This window comes from Scyliorhinus torazame, chromosome 21, assembly GCF_047496885.1.
Source record: "Scyliorhinus torazame isolate Kashiwa2021f chromosome 21, sScyTor2.1, whole genome shotgun sequence".
Taxonomy (NCBI): Eukaryota; Metazoa; Chordata; class Chondrichthyes; order Carcharhiniformes; family Scyliorhinidae; genus Scyliorhinus; species Scyliorhinus torazame.
The window spans coordinates 67,674,359-67,690,748 of NC_092727.1; the positions used below are offsets into that span (position 1 = coordinate 67,674,359).

The following is a 16,390-nucleotide window of genomic DNA, read 5'->3' on the forward strand; positions in this document are numbered from 1 at the left end:
GATGTGTAGGTTAGATTAAGAGGTAAATGGGATAGGGTGGGGGACTGAGCTTGGGTGACGAACTCTTTCAGAGGGTCGGTGCAGATTAATTGGGTTGAATGGCCTCCTTCTGGTGGTAGGGATTCTATGATTCTATAATAGTGGAGAGTAACGATGTGGGTAATGATAACCAGAGTGAGGCAGGAAGGGCCAGTGTGTACAAACGTGAGTGCACCAGCAATTGTGGTCAAGGTAGAGGGAAACTGAAAAAAACACAGAAGACTCTTTATTACACCATATGACCATAAGACATAGGAGCGGAAGTAAGGCCATTCGGCCCATCGAGTCCACTCCACCATTCAATCATGGCTGATTTCAACTCCATTTACCCGCTCTCTCTCCATAGCCCTTAATTCCTCGAGAAATCAAGAATTTATCAACTTCTGTCTTAAAGACACTCAACGTCCCGGCCTCCACCGCCCTCTGTGGCAATGAATTCCACAGACCCACACTCTCTGGCTGAAGAAATTTCTCCTCATCTCTGTTCTAAAGTGACTCCCTTTTATTCTAAGGCTGTGCCCCCGCGTCCTAGTCTCCCCTGCTAATGGAAACAACTTCCCTACATCCACCCTATCTAAGCCATTCATTATCTTGTAAGTTTCTATTAGATCTCCCCTCAACCTCCTAAACTCCAATGAATATAATCCCAGGATCCTCAGACGTTCATCGTATGTTAGGCCTACCATTCCTGGGATCATCCGTGTGAATCTCCACTGGACCCGCTCCAGTGCCAGTATGTCCTTCCTGAGGTGTGGGGCCCAAAATTGCTCACAGTATTCTAAATGGGGCCTAACTAATGCTTTATAAAGCTTCAGAAGTACATCCCTGCTTTTGTATTCCAAGCCTCTTGAGATAAATGACAACATTGCATTTGCTTTCTTAATTACGGACTCAACCTGCAAGTTTACCTTTAGAGAATCCTGGACTAGGACTCCCAAGTCCCTTTGCACTTCAGCATTATGAATTTTGTCACCGTTTAGAAAATAGTCCATGCCTCTATTCTTTTTTCCAAAGTGCAAGACCTCGCACTTGCCCACGTTGAATTTCATCAGCCATTTCTTGGACCACTCTCCTAAACTGTCTAAATCTTTCTGCAGCCTCCCCACCTCCTCCATACTACCTGCCCCTCCACCTATCTTTGTATCATCGGCAAACTTAGCCAGAATGCCCCCAGTCCCGTCATCTAGGTCGTTAATATATAAGGAGAACAGCTGTGGCCCCAACACTGAACCCTGCGGCACACCACTCGTCACCGGTTGCCATTCCGAAAAAGAACCTTTTATCCCAACTCTCTGCCTTCTGCCTGACAGCCAATCGTCAATCCATGTTAGTACCTTGCCTCGAATACCATGGGCCCTTATTTTACTCAGCAATCTCCCGTGAGGCACCTTATCAAAGGCCTTTTGGAAGTCAAGATAGATAACATCCATTGGCTCTCCTTGGTCTAACCTATTTGTTATCTCTTCAAAGAACTCTAACAGGTTTGTCAGGCACGACCTCCCCTTACTAAATCCATGCTGACTTGTCCTAATCCGACCCTGCACTTCCAAGAATTTAGAAATCTCATCCTTAACAATGGATTCTAGAATCTTGCCAACAACCGAGGTTAGGCTAATTGGCCTATAATTTTCCATCTTTTTCCTTGTTCCCTTCTTGAACAGGGGGGTTACAACAGCGATCTTCCAATCTTCTGGGACTTTTCCTGACTCCAGTGACTTTTGAAAGATCATAACTAACGCCTCCACTATTTCTTCAGCTATCTCCTTTAGAACTCTAGGATGTAGCCCACCTGGGCCCGGAGATTGATCAATTTTTAGACCTTTTAGTTTCTCTAGCACTTTCTCCTTTGTGATGGCTACCATATTCAACTCTGTCCCCTGACTCTCCGGAATTGGTGGGATATTACTCATGCCTTCTACTGTGAAGACTGACGCAAAGTACTTATTTAGTTCCTCAGCTATTTCCTTGGCTCCCATCACAAAATTACCAGCGTCATTTTGGAGTGGCCCAATGTCAACTTTTGCCTCCCGTTTGTTTTTAATGTATTTAAAGAAACTTTTACTATCATTCCTAAGGTTACTGGCTAGCCTACTTTCAAATTTGATCCTCTCTTTCCTTATTTCTCTCTTTGTTATCCCCTGTTTGTTTTTGTAGCCTTCCCAATCTTCTGACTTCCCACTACTCTTTGCCACATTATAGGCTTTCTCTTTTGCTTTGATGCATTCCCTAATTTCCTTTGTCAGCCATGGCTGCCTAATCCCCCCTCTGATAACCTTTCTTTTCTTTGGGATGAACCTCTGTACTGTGTCCTCAATTACTCCCAGAAACTCCTGCCATTGCTGTTCTACTGTCTTTCCCCCTAGGCTCTGCTCCCAGTCGATTTTCGTCAGTTCCTCCCTCATGCCCCTGTAGTTACCTTTATTTAACTGTAACACCTTTACATCTGATTCAACCTTCTTTCTTTCAAATTTGGAGATTGAATTCTACCATATTATGATCACTGCCTCCTAAGTGCTCCCTTACTTTAAGATCTTTAATCAAGTCTGGCTCATTACATAACACTAAGTCCAGAATGGCCTGTTCCCTCGTGGGCTCCATCACAAGCTGTTCCAAAAAGCCCTCCTGTAAACATTCAATGAATTCCCTTTCCTTGGGTCCACTGTCTGCACTGTCGGAATTCTATGGTTCTGTTCTAAGAAGTGGTAATGATTTTGGGGGTGATATATTAGCATGGATAAAAGATTGGCTAACTAACAGGAAACAGGATAGCTGGGACATTTGCAGGTTGGCAAGCTGCAACTAGTAGATTGGCACAGGGATCAGTACTGGGGTCTCAACTAAATACAATCTATATTAATAATTTAGGTGAAGGGATTGAGTGTATCGTGGCCAAACTTGCTGATGATGCAAAGATATAAAGATAGGAAAGCAAGTGGCGATGAGGACACAAACAGGTAAGCTAAGCAAAAATTGGCAGATGGAGTATAATGAGGGAAATATCATTTAAATGGATTGAGGCTGCAGAATGTTGCAATACGGAGGGACAGGATGACCTCACACATATTGTTTATATCATTTCTGATTTAATATCTAAATATCAAAGATATCGGGGATATGGGGATACTGGAGGAAAATGGCCTTGAGGTAGAAGATCAGCCATGATTTAATTGGTGGAGCAGACTCGAGTGGGTAAATTGCCTACTCCTGTCCCTATGTTCCTATGAATCACAAAAATAAAAGTTTCAATGAAATATTATAGAAAGGATATTATAAAACTAGAGAGAGTGCAGAAAAGATTTACTAGGACGTTACCGGGACTTGATGGTTTGAGTTGTAAGGCGAGGCTGGATAGACTGGGACTTTTTCCCCGGAGTGTAGGAGGCCTAGGGGTGATCTTATAGAGGTCTATAAAATAATGAGGGACATAGATAAGTCAACATCTTTTCCTAAAGGTAGGGGAGTCTAAACTACGGAGCATAGGTTCAAGGTGAGAGGGGAGAGACACAAAAGGGTCCAGAAGAGCAATTTTTTCACACAGAAGGTGGTGAGTGTCTGGAATGAGCTGCCAGAGGCAGTAGTAGAGGCGGGTACAACTTTCTCTTTTAAAAAGCATTTGTACAGTTATATGGGAAAGCTGGGTATAGAAGGATATGAGCCAAATGCGGGCAATTGGGACTGGATTAGTGATAAAAACTGGACGGCATGGACAAGTTGGGCCGACGGGCCTGTTTTTCATGCTCTAAACCTCTATGAATCTATAACTCTATGAAACACGTGAAGGGGCAGTGGGTAATTTTGAAGGGAAATAGAATGTCCATATTGATTGAAAGTGTTGCTACAGAGGGCAGTAGAGCGGAGCTGCTGATTGGTGTTGCAAGGGAAATTTGCATACCTCTGTCGTGGTCACCCTAAATTGAAGGTGTACCTGAGCTAGAGACCCTAGCTGTTCGAGTGAAGACAAGCATCCAGCAGAGGGCAGTAGAGTGGAGCTGCTGATTGGTGTTGCAAGGGAAATTTGCATACCTCTGTCGTAGTCACCCTAAATTGAAGGTGTACTTGAGCTAGAGACCCTAGCTGTTCGCGTGAAGGCGAGCATCCAGCAGAGGGCAGTAGAGTGGAGCTGCTGATTGGTGTTGCAAGGGAAATTAGCATACCTCTGTCGTGGTCACCCTAATTTGAAGGTAGTTTGTGGAGGAGTTGTTGTCAAGTGACACTTAAACCCGAAACACTTCTTCAGTGTTTCCCTCCCTACCCCCTCCTCTAACCAAAAAAAACAACCGCTGTGAAAATCAAGAGGAAGGCTCGAGGTCAGTGACTGGTAAGTAGTTGTTTCTGTTTTCTTTTTCTTTTCATTGGTATATTGATATTTTTTTTTCTTCGTTGTTTATTTTATTTTTTTGTAAATTGTAATTGTTGAAGTTAACCGAAGGTTTAAGACATGGCAGGAGATCTCAGACCCGTGTCATGCTCCTCGTGTACGATGTGGGAGCTCAGGGACACGTCCACTGTCCCTGGCTCCTTCACATGCAAGAAGTGTGTCCAGTTGCAGCTCCTGTTAGACCGCTTGACGGCTCTGGAGCTGCGGATGGACTCACTTTGGAGCATCCGCGATGCTGAGGACGTTGTGGATAGCACGTTTAGCGAGTTGGTCATACCGCAGGTGAAAGGTACTGAGGGAGATAGAAAATGGGTGACCAAAAGACAGAGCAAGAGTAGGAAGGCAGTGCAGGTGTCCTCTGCGGTCATCTCCTTGCAAAACAGATATACCGCTTTGGATACTGTTGAGGGAGATGGCTCACCAGCGGAAGGCAGCAGCAGCCAGGTTCATGGCACCATGGCTGGCTCTGCTGCGCAGCTGGGCAGGAAGAAGAATGGCAGGGCTATAGTGATAGGGGACTCAATTGTAAGGGGAATAGACAGGCGGTTCTGTGGACGGAATCGAGACTCCTCCCTGGTGCAAGGGTCAAGGATGTCTTGGAGTGGTTGCAGGACATTCTGGGGGGGGGGGAGGGGTGAACAGCCAGCTGTCGTGGTGCACATAGGCACCAACGATATAGGTAAAAAATGGGACGCGGTCCTACAAGCTGAATTTTGGGAGTTAGGAGTTAAACTAAAAAGTAGGACCTCAAAGGTAGTAATCTCAGGATTGCTACCAGTGCCACAAGCTAGTCAGAGTAGGAATGTCAGGATAGATAGGATGAATGCGTGGCTCGAGAGATGGTGCAAGAGGGAGGGATTCAAATTCCTGGGACATTGGAACCGATTCTGGTGGAGGTGGGACCAGTACAAACCGGATGGTCTGCACCTGGACAGGACTGGAACCGATGTCCTAGGGGGGGTGTTTGCTAGAGCTGTTGGGGAGGGTTTAAACTAATGTGGCAGGGGGATGGGAACCGAAGCAGGAAGTTGGAAGGTAGTAAAACAGGGACAGAAACAAAAGGCAGTAAGGGGGAAAGTGTAAGGCAGAGAAGCCATAGTCTAAAATCAAAAATGGCGACAGTACAAGGTACAGTGACTGAGGGGAGCTCAGTGAACAGGACCAGGAATACTAAAAGGAATAAAACGGGAAGTGAAAACATTAATGGTAAGCAGGTTGTTACATGAACATATGGGTTCAACGACAAGGAAAATTAGGAGAAAGGTTAAGAGGAAATATAACTTAGGAGAGGTTACTGATTGAGGTGTTAAGATTCAGAACAGAGGTAAAAAAGCCAACATAAGTGTACTTTACCTGAATGCTCGTAGTATTCGGAATAAGGTAAATGAGTTGATGGCGCAAATCATCGTGAATGACTATGATTTAGTGACCATTACTGAAACATGATTAAAGGATGGTCACGACTGGGAGTTAAATATCCAAGGGTATCAAACTATTCGGAAGGACAGAGTGGATGGTAAGGGAGGTGGTGTAGCTCTGTTATTTAAGGATGACATCCGGGCAACAGTAAGGGATGACATCGGTGCTATGAAGGATAAGGTTGAATCCATTTGGGTGGAAATCAGGAATAGTAAGGCGAAAAAGTCACTGATAGGAGTAGTCTATAGGCCACCAAATAGTAACATTATGGTGGGGCAGGCAATAAACAAAGAAATAACGGATGCATGTAGAAATGGTACAGCAGTTATCATGGGGGATTTTAATCTACATGTCGATTGGTTTAACCAGGTCGGTCAAGGCAGCCTTGAGGAGGAGTTTATAGAATGTATCCGCGATAGTTTCCTCGAACAGTATGTAATGGAACCTACGAGGGAACAAGCGGTCCTAGATCTGGTCCTGTGTAATGAGACAGGATTGATTCAGGATCTCATAGTTAGGGATCCTCTCGGAAGGAGCGATCACAATATGGTGGAATTTAAAATACAGATGGAGGGTGAGAAGGTAAAATCAAGCACTAGTGTTTTGTGCTTAAACAAAGGAGATTACAATGGGATGAGAGAAGAACTAGCTAAGGTAGACTGGGAACAAAGACTTCATGGTGAAACAGTTGAGGACCAGTGGAGAACCTTCCAAGTGATTTTTCACAGTGCTCAGCAAAGGTTTATACTAACAAAAAGGAAGGACGGTAAAAAGAGGGAAAATCGACCGTGGATATCTAAGGAAATAAGGGAGAGTATCAAATTGAAGGAAAAAACATACAAAGTAGCAAAGATCAGTGGGAGACTAGAGGACTGGGAAATCTTTAGGGGGCAACAGAAAGCTACTAAAAAAGCTATAAAGAAGAGTAAGATAGATTATGAGAGTAAACTTGCTCAGAATATTAAAACAGATAGTAAAAGTTTCTACAAATATATAAAACAAAAAAGAGTGGCTAAGGTAAATATTGGTCCTTTAGAGGATGAGAAGGGAGATTTAATAATGGGAGATGAGAAAATGGCTGAGGAACTGAACAGGTTTTTTGGGTTGGTCTCCACAGTGGAAGACACAAATAACATGCCAGTGACTGATGGAAATGAGGCTTAGACAGGTGAGGACCTTGAGAGGATTGTTATCACCAAGGAGGTAGTGATGGGCAAGCTAATGGGGCTAAAGGTAGACAAGTCTCCTGGACCTGATGGAATGCATCCCAGAGTGGTAAAAGAGATGGCTAGGGAAATTGCAAATGCACTAGTGATAATTTACCAAAATTCACTAGACTCTGGGGTGGTCCCGGCGGATTGGAAATTAGAAAACGTGGCACCACTGTTTAAAAAAGGAGGTAGGCAGAAAGCGGGTAATTATAGGCCAGTGAGCTTAACTTCGGTAGTAGGGAAGATGCTGGAATCTATCATCAAGGAAGAAATAGCGAGGCATCTGGATGGAAATTGTCCCATTGGGCAGACGCAGCATGGGTTCATAAAGGGCAGGTCGTGCCTAACTAATTTAGTGGAATTTTTTGAGGACATTAACAGTGCGGTAGATAATGGGGAGCCAATGGATGTGGTATATCTGGATTTCCAGAAAGCCTTTGACAAGGTGCCACACAAAAGGTTGTTGCATAAGATAAAGATGCATGGCATTAAGGGGAAAGTAGTAGCATGGATAGAGGATTAGTTAATTAATAGAAAGCAAAGAGTGGGGATTAATGGGTGTTTCTCTGGTTGGCAATCAGTAGCTAGTGGTGTCCCTCAGGGATCAGTGTTGGGCCCACAACTGTTCACAATTTACATCGATGATTTGGAGTTGGGGACCAAGGGCAATGTGTCCAAGTTTGCAGACGACACTAAGATGAGTGGTAAAGCAAAAAGTGCAGAGGATACTGGAAGTCTGCAGAGGGATTTGGATAGGCTAAGTGAATGGGCTAGGGTCTGGCAGATGGAATACAATGTTGACAAATGTGAGATTATCCATTTTGGTAGGAATAACAGCAAAAGGGATTATTATTTAAATGATAAAATATTAAAACATGCTGCTGTGCAGAGAGACCTGGGTGTGCTAGTACATGAGTCGCAAAATGTTGGTTTACAGGTGCAACAGGTGATTAAGAAGGCAAATGGAATGTTGTCCTTCATTGCCAGAGGGATGGAGTTTAAGACTAGGGAGGTTATGCTGCAATTGTATAAGGTGTTAGTGAGGCCACACCTGGAGGATTGTGTTCAGTTTTGGTCTCCTTACTTGAGAAAGGATGTACTGGCACTGGAGGGTGTGCAGAGGAGATTCACTAGGTTAATCCCAGACCTGAAGGGGTTGGATTACGAGGAGAGGTTGAGTAGACTGGGACTGTACTTGTTGGAATTTAGAAGGATGAGGGGGTATCTTATAGAAACATATAAGATTATGAAGGGAATAGATAGGATAGATGTGGGCAGGTTGTTTCCACTGGCGGGTGAAAGCAGAACTAGGGGGCATAGCCTCAAAATAAGGGGAAGTAGATTTAGGACTGAGTTTAGGAGGAACTTCTTCACCCAAAGTGTTGTGAATCTATTGAATTCCTTGCCCAGTGAAGCAGTAGAGGCTCCTTCATTAAATGTTTTTAAGATAAAGAAAGATTGTTTTTTGAAGAATAAAGGGATTAAGGGTTATGGTGTTCAGACCGGAAAGTGGAGCTGAGTCCACAAAAGATCAGCTATGATCTCATTGAATGGCGGAGCAGGCTTGAGGGGCCAGATGGCCTACTCCTGCTCCTAGTTCTTATGTTCTTATGTACAGCTGTATAGGGTATTGTTGAGACCACAGTTTGAGCACAAGACAAAGTTTTGGTCACTTTATTTAAATAAGATAAATATGCATTGGAGGCAGTTCAGACAATGTTCATAGGCCGATTCCCAGCATGAAGGAGGTGTCTTACAAGGAAACGTTGAGCAGGTTGGGCCTATACTCATTGGAGTATACTTGTGTGTGACACAGTGGTTAGCATTGCTGCCTCACAGCAACAGGAAATGGCCTCCTTCTACACTGTAGGGATTCTATGGATCTATAGACTTTAGAGGCAATCTTATTAAAACATATGAGATCCTGTGAGGTTTGATACAGTGGATGCTGAGAGGATGTTTCCCCTTGTGGGATTATCTGGAACTAGGGAAGGTGAATTTCAAAATAAGGGTTTTCCCATTTAAGCTGGGTGATGAGGAGGAATTTCTTCTCCCCAAAGGTTGTTAATATTCCAGATTATCGATCCCAAAGAGCTGTGGAGGGTGGATGTGGATTGGTAAATATATTTAAGGTTAAGTTAGACAGAATTTTTTATCTACAAGGATTACGGCAGCAGGCAAGAAAGTGGAATTGGCCACAATGAAATCAATATGGATGAATGGTGGGGCAGGCTCCAAAGGCCGAATGTCCTCCTCCTGCTCCTTATGTGCTTGACAGATCCATTCGGGGAATCCTATGATTTAGGGTCAAGCCAATGGGGTGGTGTTCTGAGATTGTGCAACTGTTTGATGAATTATTGAGCTGAGGGATGAGGACGTCAAGAACAAGGGGCGTCATTCTCCGACCCCCCGCCGGGTCGGAGAATGGCCGTTGGCCGCCGTGAATCCCGCCCCCGCCCCCGCTGAAGTCTCCGGTACCGGAGATTGGGCGGGGGCGGGAATCGGGCCGCGCCGGTTGGCGAGACCCCCCGTTCAATTCTCCGGCCCGGATGGCTCCGATCTGACCCCGGGGGTTACCCCCACGGTGGCCTGGCCCGCGATCGGGGCCCACCGATCGGCGGGTGGGCCTGTGCCGTGGGGGCACTCTTTCCCTCTGCCTCCGCTACGGCCTCCACCATGGCGGAGGCGGAAGAGACTCGCCCCACTGTGCATGCGCGGGAAACTTTCAGCGGCCGCTGACGCTCCCGCGCATGCGCCGGGAAACTGTCAGCGGCCACTGATGCTCCCGCGCATGCGCCGCATTTCCGCGCCAGCTGGCGGGGAAACAAACGCCATTTCCGCCAGCTGGCGCGGAAATGCGGCGCATGCGCGGCCTCAATGTTGGGGCTAGGCCGCCAAAGATGCGGAGCATTCCGCACCTTTGGGTCGGCGCGATGCCCGTCTGATTGGCGCCGTCTTTGGCGCCAGTCGGCGGACATCGCGCCGTTGGGGGAGAATTTCGCCCAAGAATAAAGAATACAGCACAGGAACAGGCTCCAGGCCTGCGCCGACCATGGTACCTGCCTAAACTAAAATCGCCTGCACTTACGGAGTCCGTATCCCTCTATTCCCACCCTATTCATATATTTGTCTAGATGCCCCTTAAATGTCACTATCGTACCTGCTCCCATCACCTCCCCAGGTGGCGTATTCCATATATTTACCATCCTCTGTGTAAAACACTTGCCTCGCACATCTGTTCTAAACTTTTTTGGCACACACTTTAAACCAATGTCCCCTAGTACTGGACTCTCCTACCCGAGAAAAGAGCATCTGACTATCCACTCTGTCCATGCCGCTCATAATCTTGTAGACCTGCGGACCCCGGAAGCGTAGAAGATTTTAGTTTAGACGGGCAGCATGGTCGGCGCAGGCTTGGAGGGCCGAAGGGCCTGTTCCTGTGCTGTACTTTTCTTTGTTCTTTGTCCTCTGACCTCTAGCAGGTCGCCTCTCAACTTCCGTGGTTCCAGTGAAAACAGACTGAGTTTACCTAACCTCTCCTCATAGCTAATCAAACCTCTCCTCCTAGCATTCATTGAGAGGAAGACACCAATCAGTGGCAGACACTTAACCAAGCAACAAGTACATAGGATAGGATGTGCACCATTCTTACCCCAGCCAATCAGAGTTAATGCCCAGAGATATTTCTTGTCCGATCGGAAAGCCATGAAGATCAGACTGTGCAGGTATAGGCCCTCCACCAGGATCCAGTAGTAATTAGTAGCGAGAAAGTACAGGAATATCGTCACTGCCACTTTACAACCAGCCTGCAAATGAACAGTTCAGTTACCACACTGGAAAGACACTGGACGCAATACTGATGTGCTGTGTGTGTGTGTCATTAGCAGAAACATTCAGTTGCACGGTGCACACTTTCCAGGGACGAGGTGGCCAACTAAGCCCTCAGTATGGCAGGCAGGTAGAAAGTGTGTGTGCATTTTCAGCAAGAATTGTATCAAAGCCCCCCACCACCCCAACCTCTCCCACGCAAACCTAGACCCTCCCCCAGAGACTTGACTCTTCCCCACCCACCTCTAACCAACCAAATCCTTACTGACTTACCTGAACACTTACCTTCCCCCTGGGCCCTTTAAATCTACCTGCTTTACTGCAGCCAGTGTGGATAAAAAAAAGAGGGGGAAGCCACTCAGTCCAGATGCAATGAGGGATGGGCAATAATTAGCCAGTGATACCCACAATAAATAAAAAATATGTTGAGAAACCTTTAAATAGAAAAACAAATGGGTGTGGCCTCCCTGTGGTCACTGGAGTTACACTGTGCTGGGTCCTGCACTGGAGTTACACTGTGCTGGGTCCTGCACTGGAGTTACATTGCGCTGGGTCCTGCACTGGAGTTACACTGTGCTGGGTCCTGCACTGGAGTTACATTGCGCTGGGTCCTGCACTGGAGTTACATTGCGCTGGATCCTGCACTGGAGTTACATTGCGCTGGGTCCTGCACTGGAGTTACATTGCGCTGGATCCTGCACTGGAGTTACATTGCGCTGGGTCCTGCACTGGAGTTACACTGGTCTGGGTCCTGCACAGGAGTTGAATTGCGCTGGGTCCTGCACTGGAGTTACATTGCGCTGGGTCCTGCACTGGAGTTACATTGCGCTGGGTCCTGCACTGGAGTTACACTGTGCTGGGTCCTGCACTGGAGTTACACTGTGCTGAGTCCTGCACTGGAGTTACATTGTGCTGGGTCCTGCACTGGAGTTACACTGCGCTGGGTCCTGCACTGGAGTTACATTGCGCTGGGTCCTGCACTGGAGTTACACTGCGCTGGGTCCTGCACTGGAGTTACATCGCGCTGGGTCCTGCGCTGGAGTTACATTGTGCTGGGTCCTGCACTGGAGTTACATTGCGCTGGGTCCTGCACTGGAGTTACATTGCGCTGGGTCCTGCACTGGAGTTACATTGCGCTGGGCCCTGCACTGGAGTTACATTGCGTTGGGTCCTGCACTGGAGTTACATCTTGCTGGGTCCTGCACTGGAGTTACATTGCGTTGGGTCCTGCACTGGAGTTACATTGCGCTGGGCCCTGCACTGGAGTTACATTGCGTTGGGTCCTGCACTGGAGTTACATCTTGCTGGGTCCTGCACTGGAGTTACATTGCGCTGGGTCCTGCACTGGAGTTACACTGTGCTGGGTCCTGCACTGGAGTTACATTGCGCTGGGACCTGCACTGGAGTTACATTGTGCTGGGTCCTGCACTGGAGTTACATTGTGCTGGGTCCTGCACTGGAGTTACATTTTGCTGGGTCCTGCACTGGAGTTACATTGCGCTGGGTCCTGCACTGGAGTTACATTGCGTTGGGTCCTGCACTGGAGTTACATCTCGCTGGGTCCTGCACTGGAGTTACATTGCGCTGGGTCCTGCACTGGAGTTACATCTCGCTGGGTCCTGCACTGGAGTTACATTGTGCTGGGTCCTGCACTGGAGTTACACTGTGCTGGGTCCTGCACTGGAGTTACATTGCGCTGGGACCTGCACTGGAGTTACATTGTGCTGGGTCCTGCACTGGAGTTACATTGTGCTGGGTCCTGCACTGGAGTTACATTGCGCTGGGTCCTGCACTGGAGTTACATTGCGTTGGGTCCTGCACTGGAGTTACATCTCGCTGGGTCCTGCACTGGAGTTACATTGCGCTGGGTCCTGCACTGGAGTTACACTGTGCTGGGTCCTGCACTGGAGTTACATTGCGCTGGGTCCTGCACTGGAGTTACATCGCGCTGGGTCCTGCACTGGAGTTACATCGTGCTGGGTCCTGCAGAGACCTTTTCACTGCAGACTCCAAACAGCTCCAGTGAGTGGAGATTAGAAAACAAGTTTCCAGAGGAGGTCAGTGCATTTTAAACTCCAGTGGGCCAGGGCCTTCCACCGCTGGGTGGGAGTTACGATCCAAAATTAGATTAATATCATTCTTGGGATGTGGACTTTCCGGAAGGCTTGACATTTCTGCCCATCCCTAGGGGGCCCATGTGAAAGGCTTGATTGCCCACTTCACAGGGGAATTATTGTGGGCCTGGGGCCCCGGGGTCACAGTAACAGGTTCCCTTCCCTGGAGGATATTAATCAACCAGTGTTACGACATTCCAGCTGCTTCCCGGCCACTATTTCCAATTTTTACCAGATCTCTCCATCAGGATTCAAACTGTTATCCCGGGATTTGGTTTATAGAATTGTTACTGTCCAGAAGGAAGCCATTCAGCTCTTTGTGGCTATAATAGTTCACTGGAAGTAGAACTCTGCTCATCCCATTCTCACACCCTTACTCCAAATGGCCCACCATTCTTTTCTTTAGATAATTATCCAATTCTGAAAACCACGATTGAATCTTCTGCCACCACACTCTTTTGAAGTGTATCCCAGATCCTAACCACTCGCTGTGTAAAGATGTTTTTCCTCATGTCGCTAGTGGTTCTTTTGCCATTCCAAAATAATCATCATCCTCTGGTTATCGACATTGCCACCAATGAGAACGGATCCCCTCCCTGCCTAATCTGTCCGGACTCTTCATGATTCTGAACATCTCAATCAAATCCCCTCTCAACCTTCTCTTCTCTAAGGAAAACAGTCGCAGCTTCTCCAATCTATCCTCATCACTGAAGTTCCTCATCCTCGGAACACATATATCGTGTCTGCACATTCTTCCGAAAGTGTGCCACCCAAAACTGGACACAATACTCCAGCTGAGGAGATACCTGTATTTTAGAAAGGTTCAGCATAACTTCCTTGCTTTTATAAATAAATCTTAGGATTTATTAACTGACACTTTCACTTATTTATGGACAAATACACCCAGGCCCTCTGTACATGTACCCCCTTTAGAATTACATTCTTTATTTTGTTTTGCCTTCCCTTCTTCTTCTGTCCAAAATGTATCACCTCACACTTCTCAGTGTTACATTTCATCAGCCAGCTATTCTATCAGCCTGTCTATGTCCTTTTGAAGTCCTACAATCAGCTCTTCATAATTCACAATAATTCCAAATTTTGCACCATTTGCAAATTATGAAATTGTGTCCTGCTGTTACCAACAGCCCCTCGATTGGAGGATGATGTCAACTTGGGATGGTGAGTTTCTGCCATGGGTCTTCGTGTGACTGAACAGGCCGATTCTCGATCCAAAGATAATAATAATGATCGCTTATTGTCGCAAGTAGGCTTCAATGAAGTTACTGTGAAAAGCCCCTAGTCGCCACATTCCGGCACCTGTTCGGGGAGGCTGGTAGGGGAATTGAACCCGCGCTGCTGGCCTTGTTCTGCATTACAAGCCAGCTGTTTAGCCCACTGTGCTAAACCAGCCCTGATCTTTGTACACATGGGGCAGGACATCCCATGAACTGGTGCAATCAAAGTGCAGGATTTGCTTCCTTTTCTTCTCTGTGACTGAATAAGGTGCAGCTCAATGAGCAAGCTGCTGCCATGCTGGATTGGTAAGAAGCTCCTCGCAGTCATTAATGTCAATGACGCCGGGCTTCAAGGAGAGTTTCAAAGTGCCTTGCAGCATTTTCTTTATCCTCGCCAGAACATTGACCATTTGAGATCTGAGAAAGCAGAATTTGATGGGGGAGATGCTGAACCCTATACACCTGTGTCTAAATCATCAACCTAGGTGATGGAAATCAGTACTGCTCAGGCAAACCTTTCGGGAAGTTCAGTATACCATCTTCATTTTGGAAAAAAACTTTGACAGGAGGGCTGGATTTTACACTTCTCTGCCTGTGGCTTTGAAGGTAAGGGAGCACAAAATCCCCAAAAGGTGGCCTACCCTCCCATCCCAACTTAAGTGTTATGGGAATGCGGAAAAGGCCTTGGATATATTGAGGCCCTTAAGACCAATTGATAGCCACCGCCACTGGTATTTTAAGCACAATGGGGGATGGTCTACATCACGCAGTGAGCCTGGTATATTTTGCTGCACAGACTGATGTTGAGAACCCAAGGTTCATCTGGCTATTTTAGATTTAGTATTTTGTAACGAAGAAGGGTTGAGAAATAGTCTTGTCGTTAAGGATCTATTGGAAGGAGTGATCACAGCATGCTAGAATTTCAAATTCAGATTGAGCAAGAGAAGACAAGTATCATTCTAGAGTTTCAGCGTTGGGCAGAGGTAATTATACAGACACGAGGAAAGAGTTGGCCCATGTAGAGTGGGCACAAATAATTAAGGGTGTCATGATATGCAGACATGCAGATAATGATATACAGACAGGCAGCTAATGATCTTGTCAAAGAGATCTAGGAGTACAGGTCCACAGGTCATTGAAAGGGGCAACACAGGTGGAGAAGGTAGTCAAGAAGGCATACGGCATGCTTGCCTTCATTGGCCGGGGCATTGAGTATAAGAATTGGCAAGTCATGTTGCAGCTGTATAGAACCTTAGTTAGGCCACACTTGGAGTATAGTGTTCAATTCTGGTCACCACACTACCAGAAGGATGTGGAGGCTTTAGAGAGGGTGCAGAAGAGATTTACCAGAATGTTGCCTGGTATGGAGGGCATAAGCTATGAGGAGCGGTTGAATAAACTCGGTTTGTTCTCACTGGAACGAAGGAGGTTGAGGGGCGACCTGATAGAGGTATACAAAATTATGAGGGGCATAGACAGAGTGGATAGTCAGAGGCTTTTCCCCAGGGTAGAGGGGTCAATTACTAGGGGGCATAGGTTTAAGGTGAGAGGGGCAAGGTTTAGAGTAGATGTACGAGGCAAGTTTTTTACGCAGAGGGTAGTGGGTACCTGGAACTCGCTACCGGAGGAGGTAGTGGAAGCAGGGACGATAGGGACATTTAAGGGGCATCTTGACAAATATATGAATAGGATGGGAATAGAAGGATACGGACCCAGGAAGTGTAGAAGATTGTAGTTTAGTCGGGCAGTATGGTCGGCACAGGCTTGGAGGGCCGAAGGGCCTGTTCCTGTGCTGTACATTTCTTTGTTCTTTGAACACAGCGAACTGGACATGACCAATGAGCAGGCAGGACACTCAGGGGTGGTATCTCACTATTAAAGGCACGAGGCACTCACACTCCGCCTCTTTCCACTGATGAACATCTACAGAGTGGGTCAGGGTGTATGTACAGCATCACACCTCCAGCACGTGGCTAAGAGCTAGTCTGGTTCAGTCAGACAGAGTAACCACACTTAGATTAGCAGAGAGTCGAACTCATAGAGAACTGTGCTAACTGTGCTATTGATTCAATAAATCAGATTGAACTAATTCAAGGTCTGGAGTATCTTTTGGTTAAAGCTGCATCCAGTTGCAGCCTGTGTTATCCCAGAGTTCATAACACAACA

At 46.7% G+C, this 16,390-nt stretch overlaps 1 protein-coding gene across 1 annotated transcript in view; it reads right to left on the reverse strand.

Annotated features, from left to right (window-relative positions):
* Positions 1 to 16,390, reverse strand: part of LOC140398334 (parathyroid hormone/parathyroid hormone-related peptide receptor-like) — a 365,863-nt gene that overhangs the window by 167,730 nt on the left and 181,743 nt on the right. Inside the window, exon 8 of the mRNA XM_072486912.1 lies at positions 10,700 to 10,853. Within this exon, the coding sequence (XP_072343013.1) occupies positions 10,700 to 10,853 (154 nt within the window). The remainder of the gene's footprint in view (positions 1 to 10,699; positions 10,854 to 16,390) is intronic.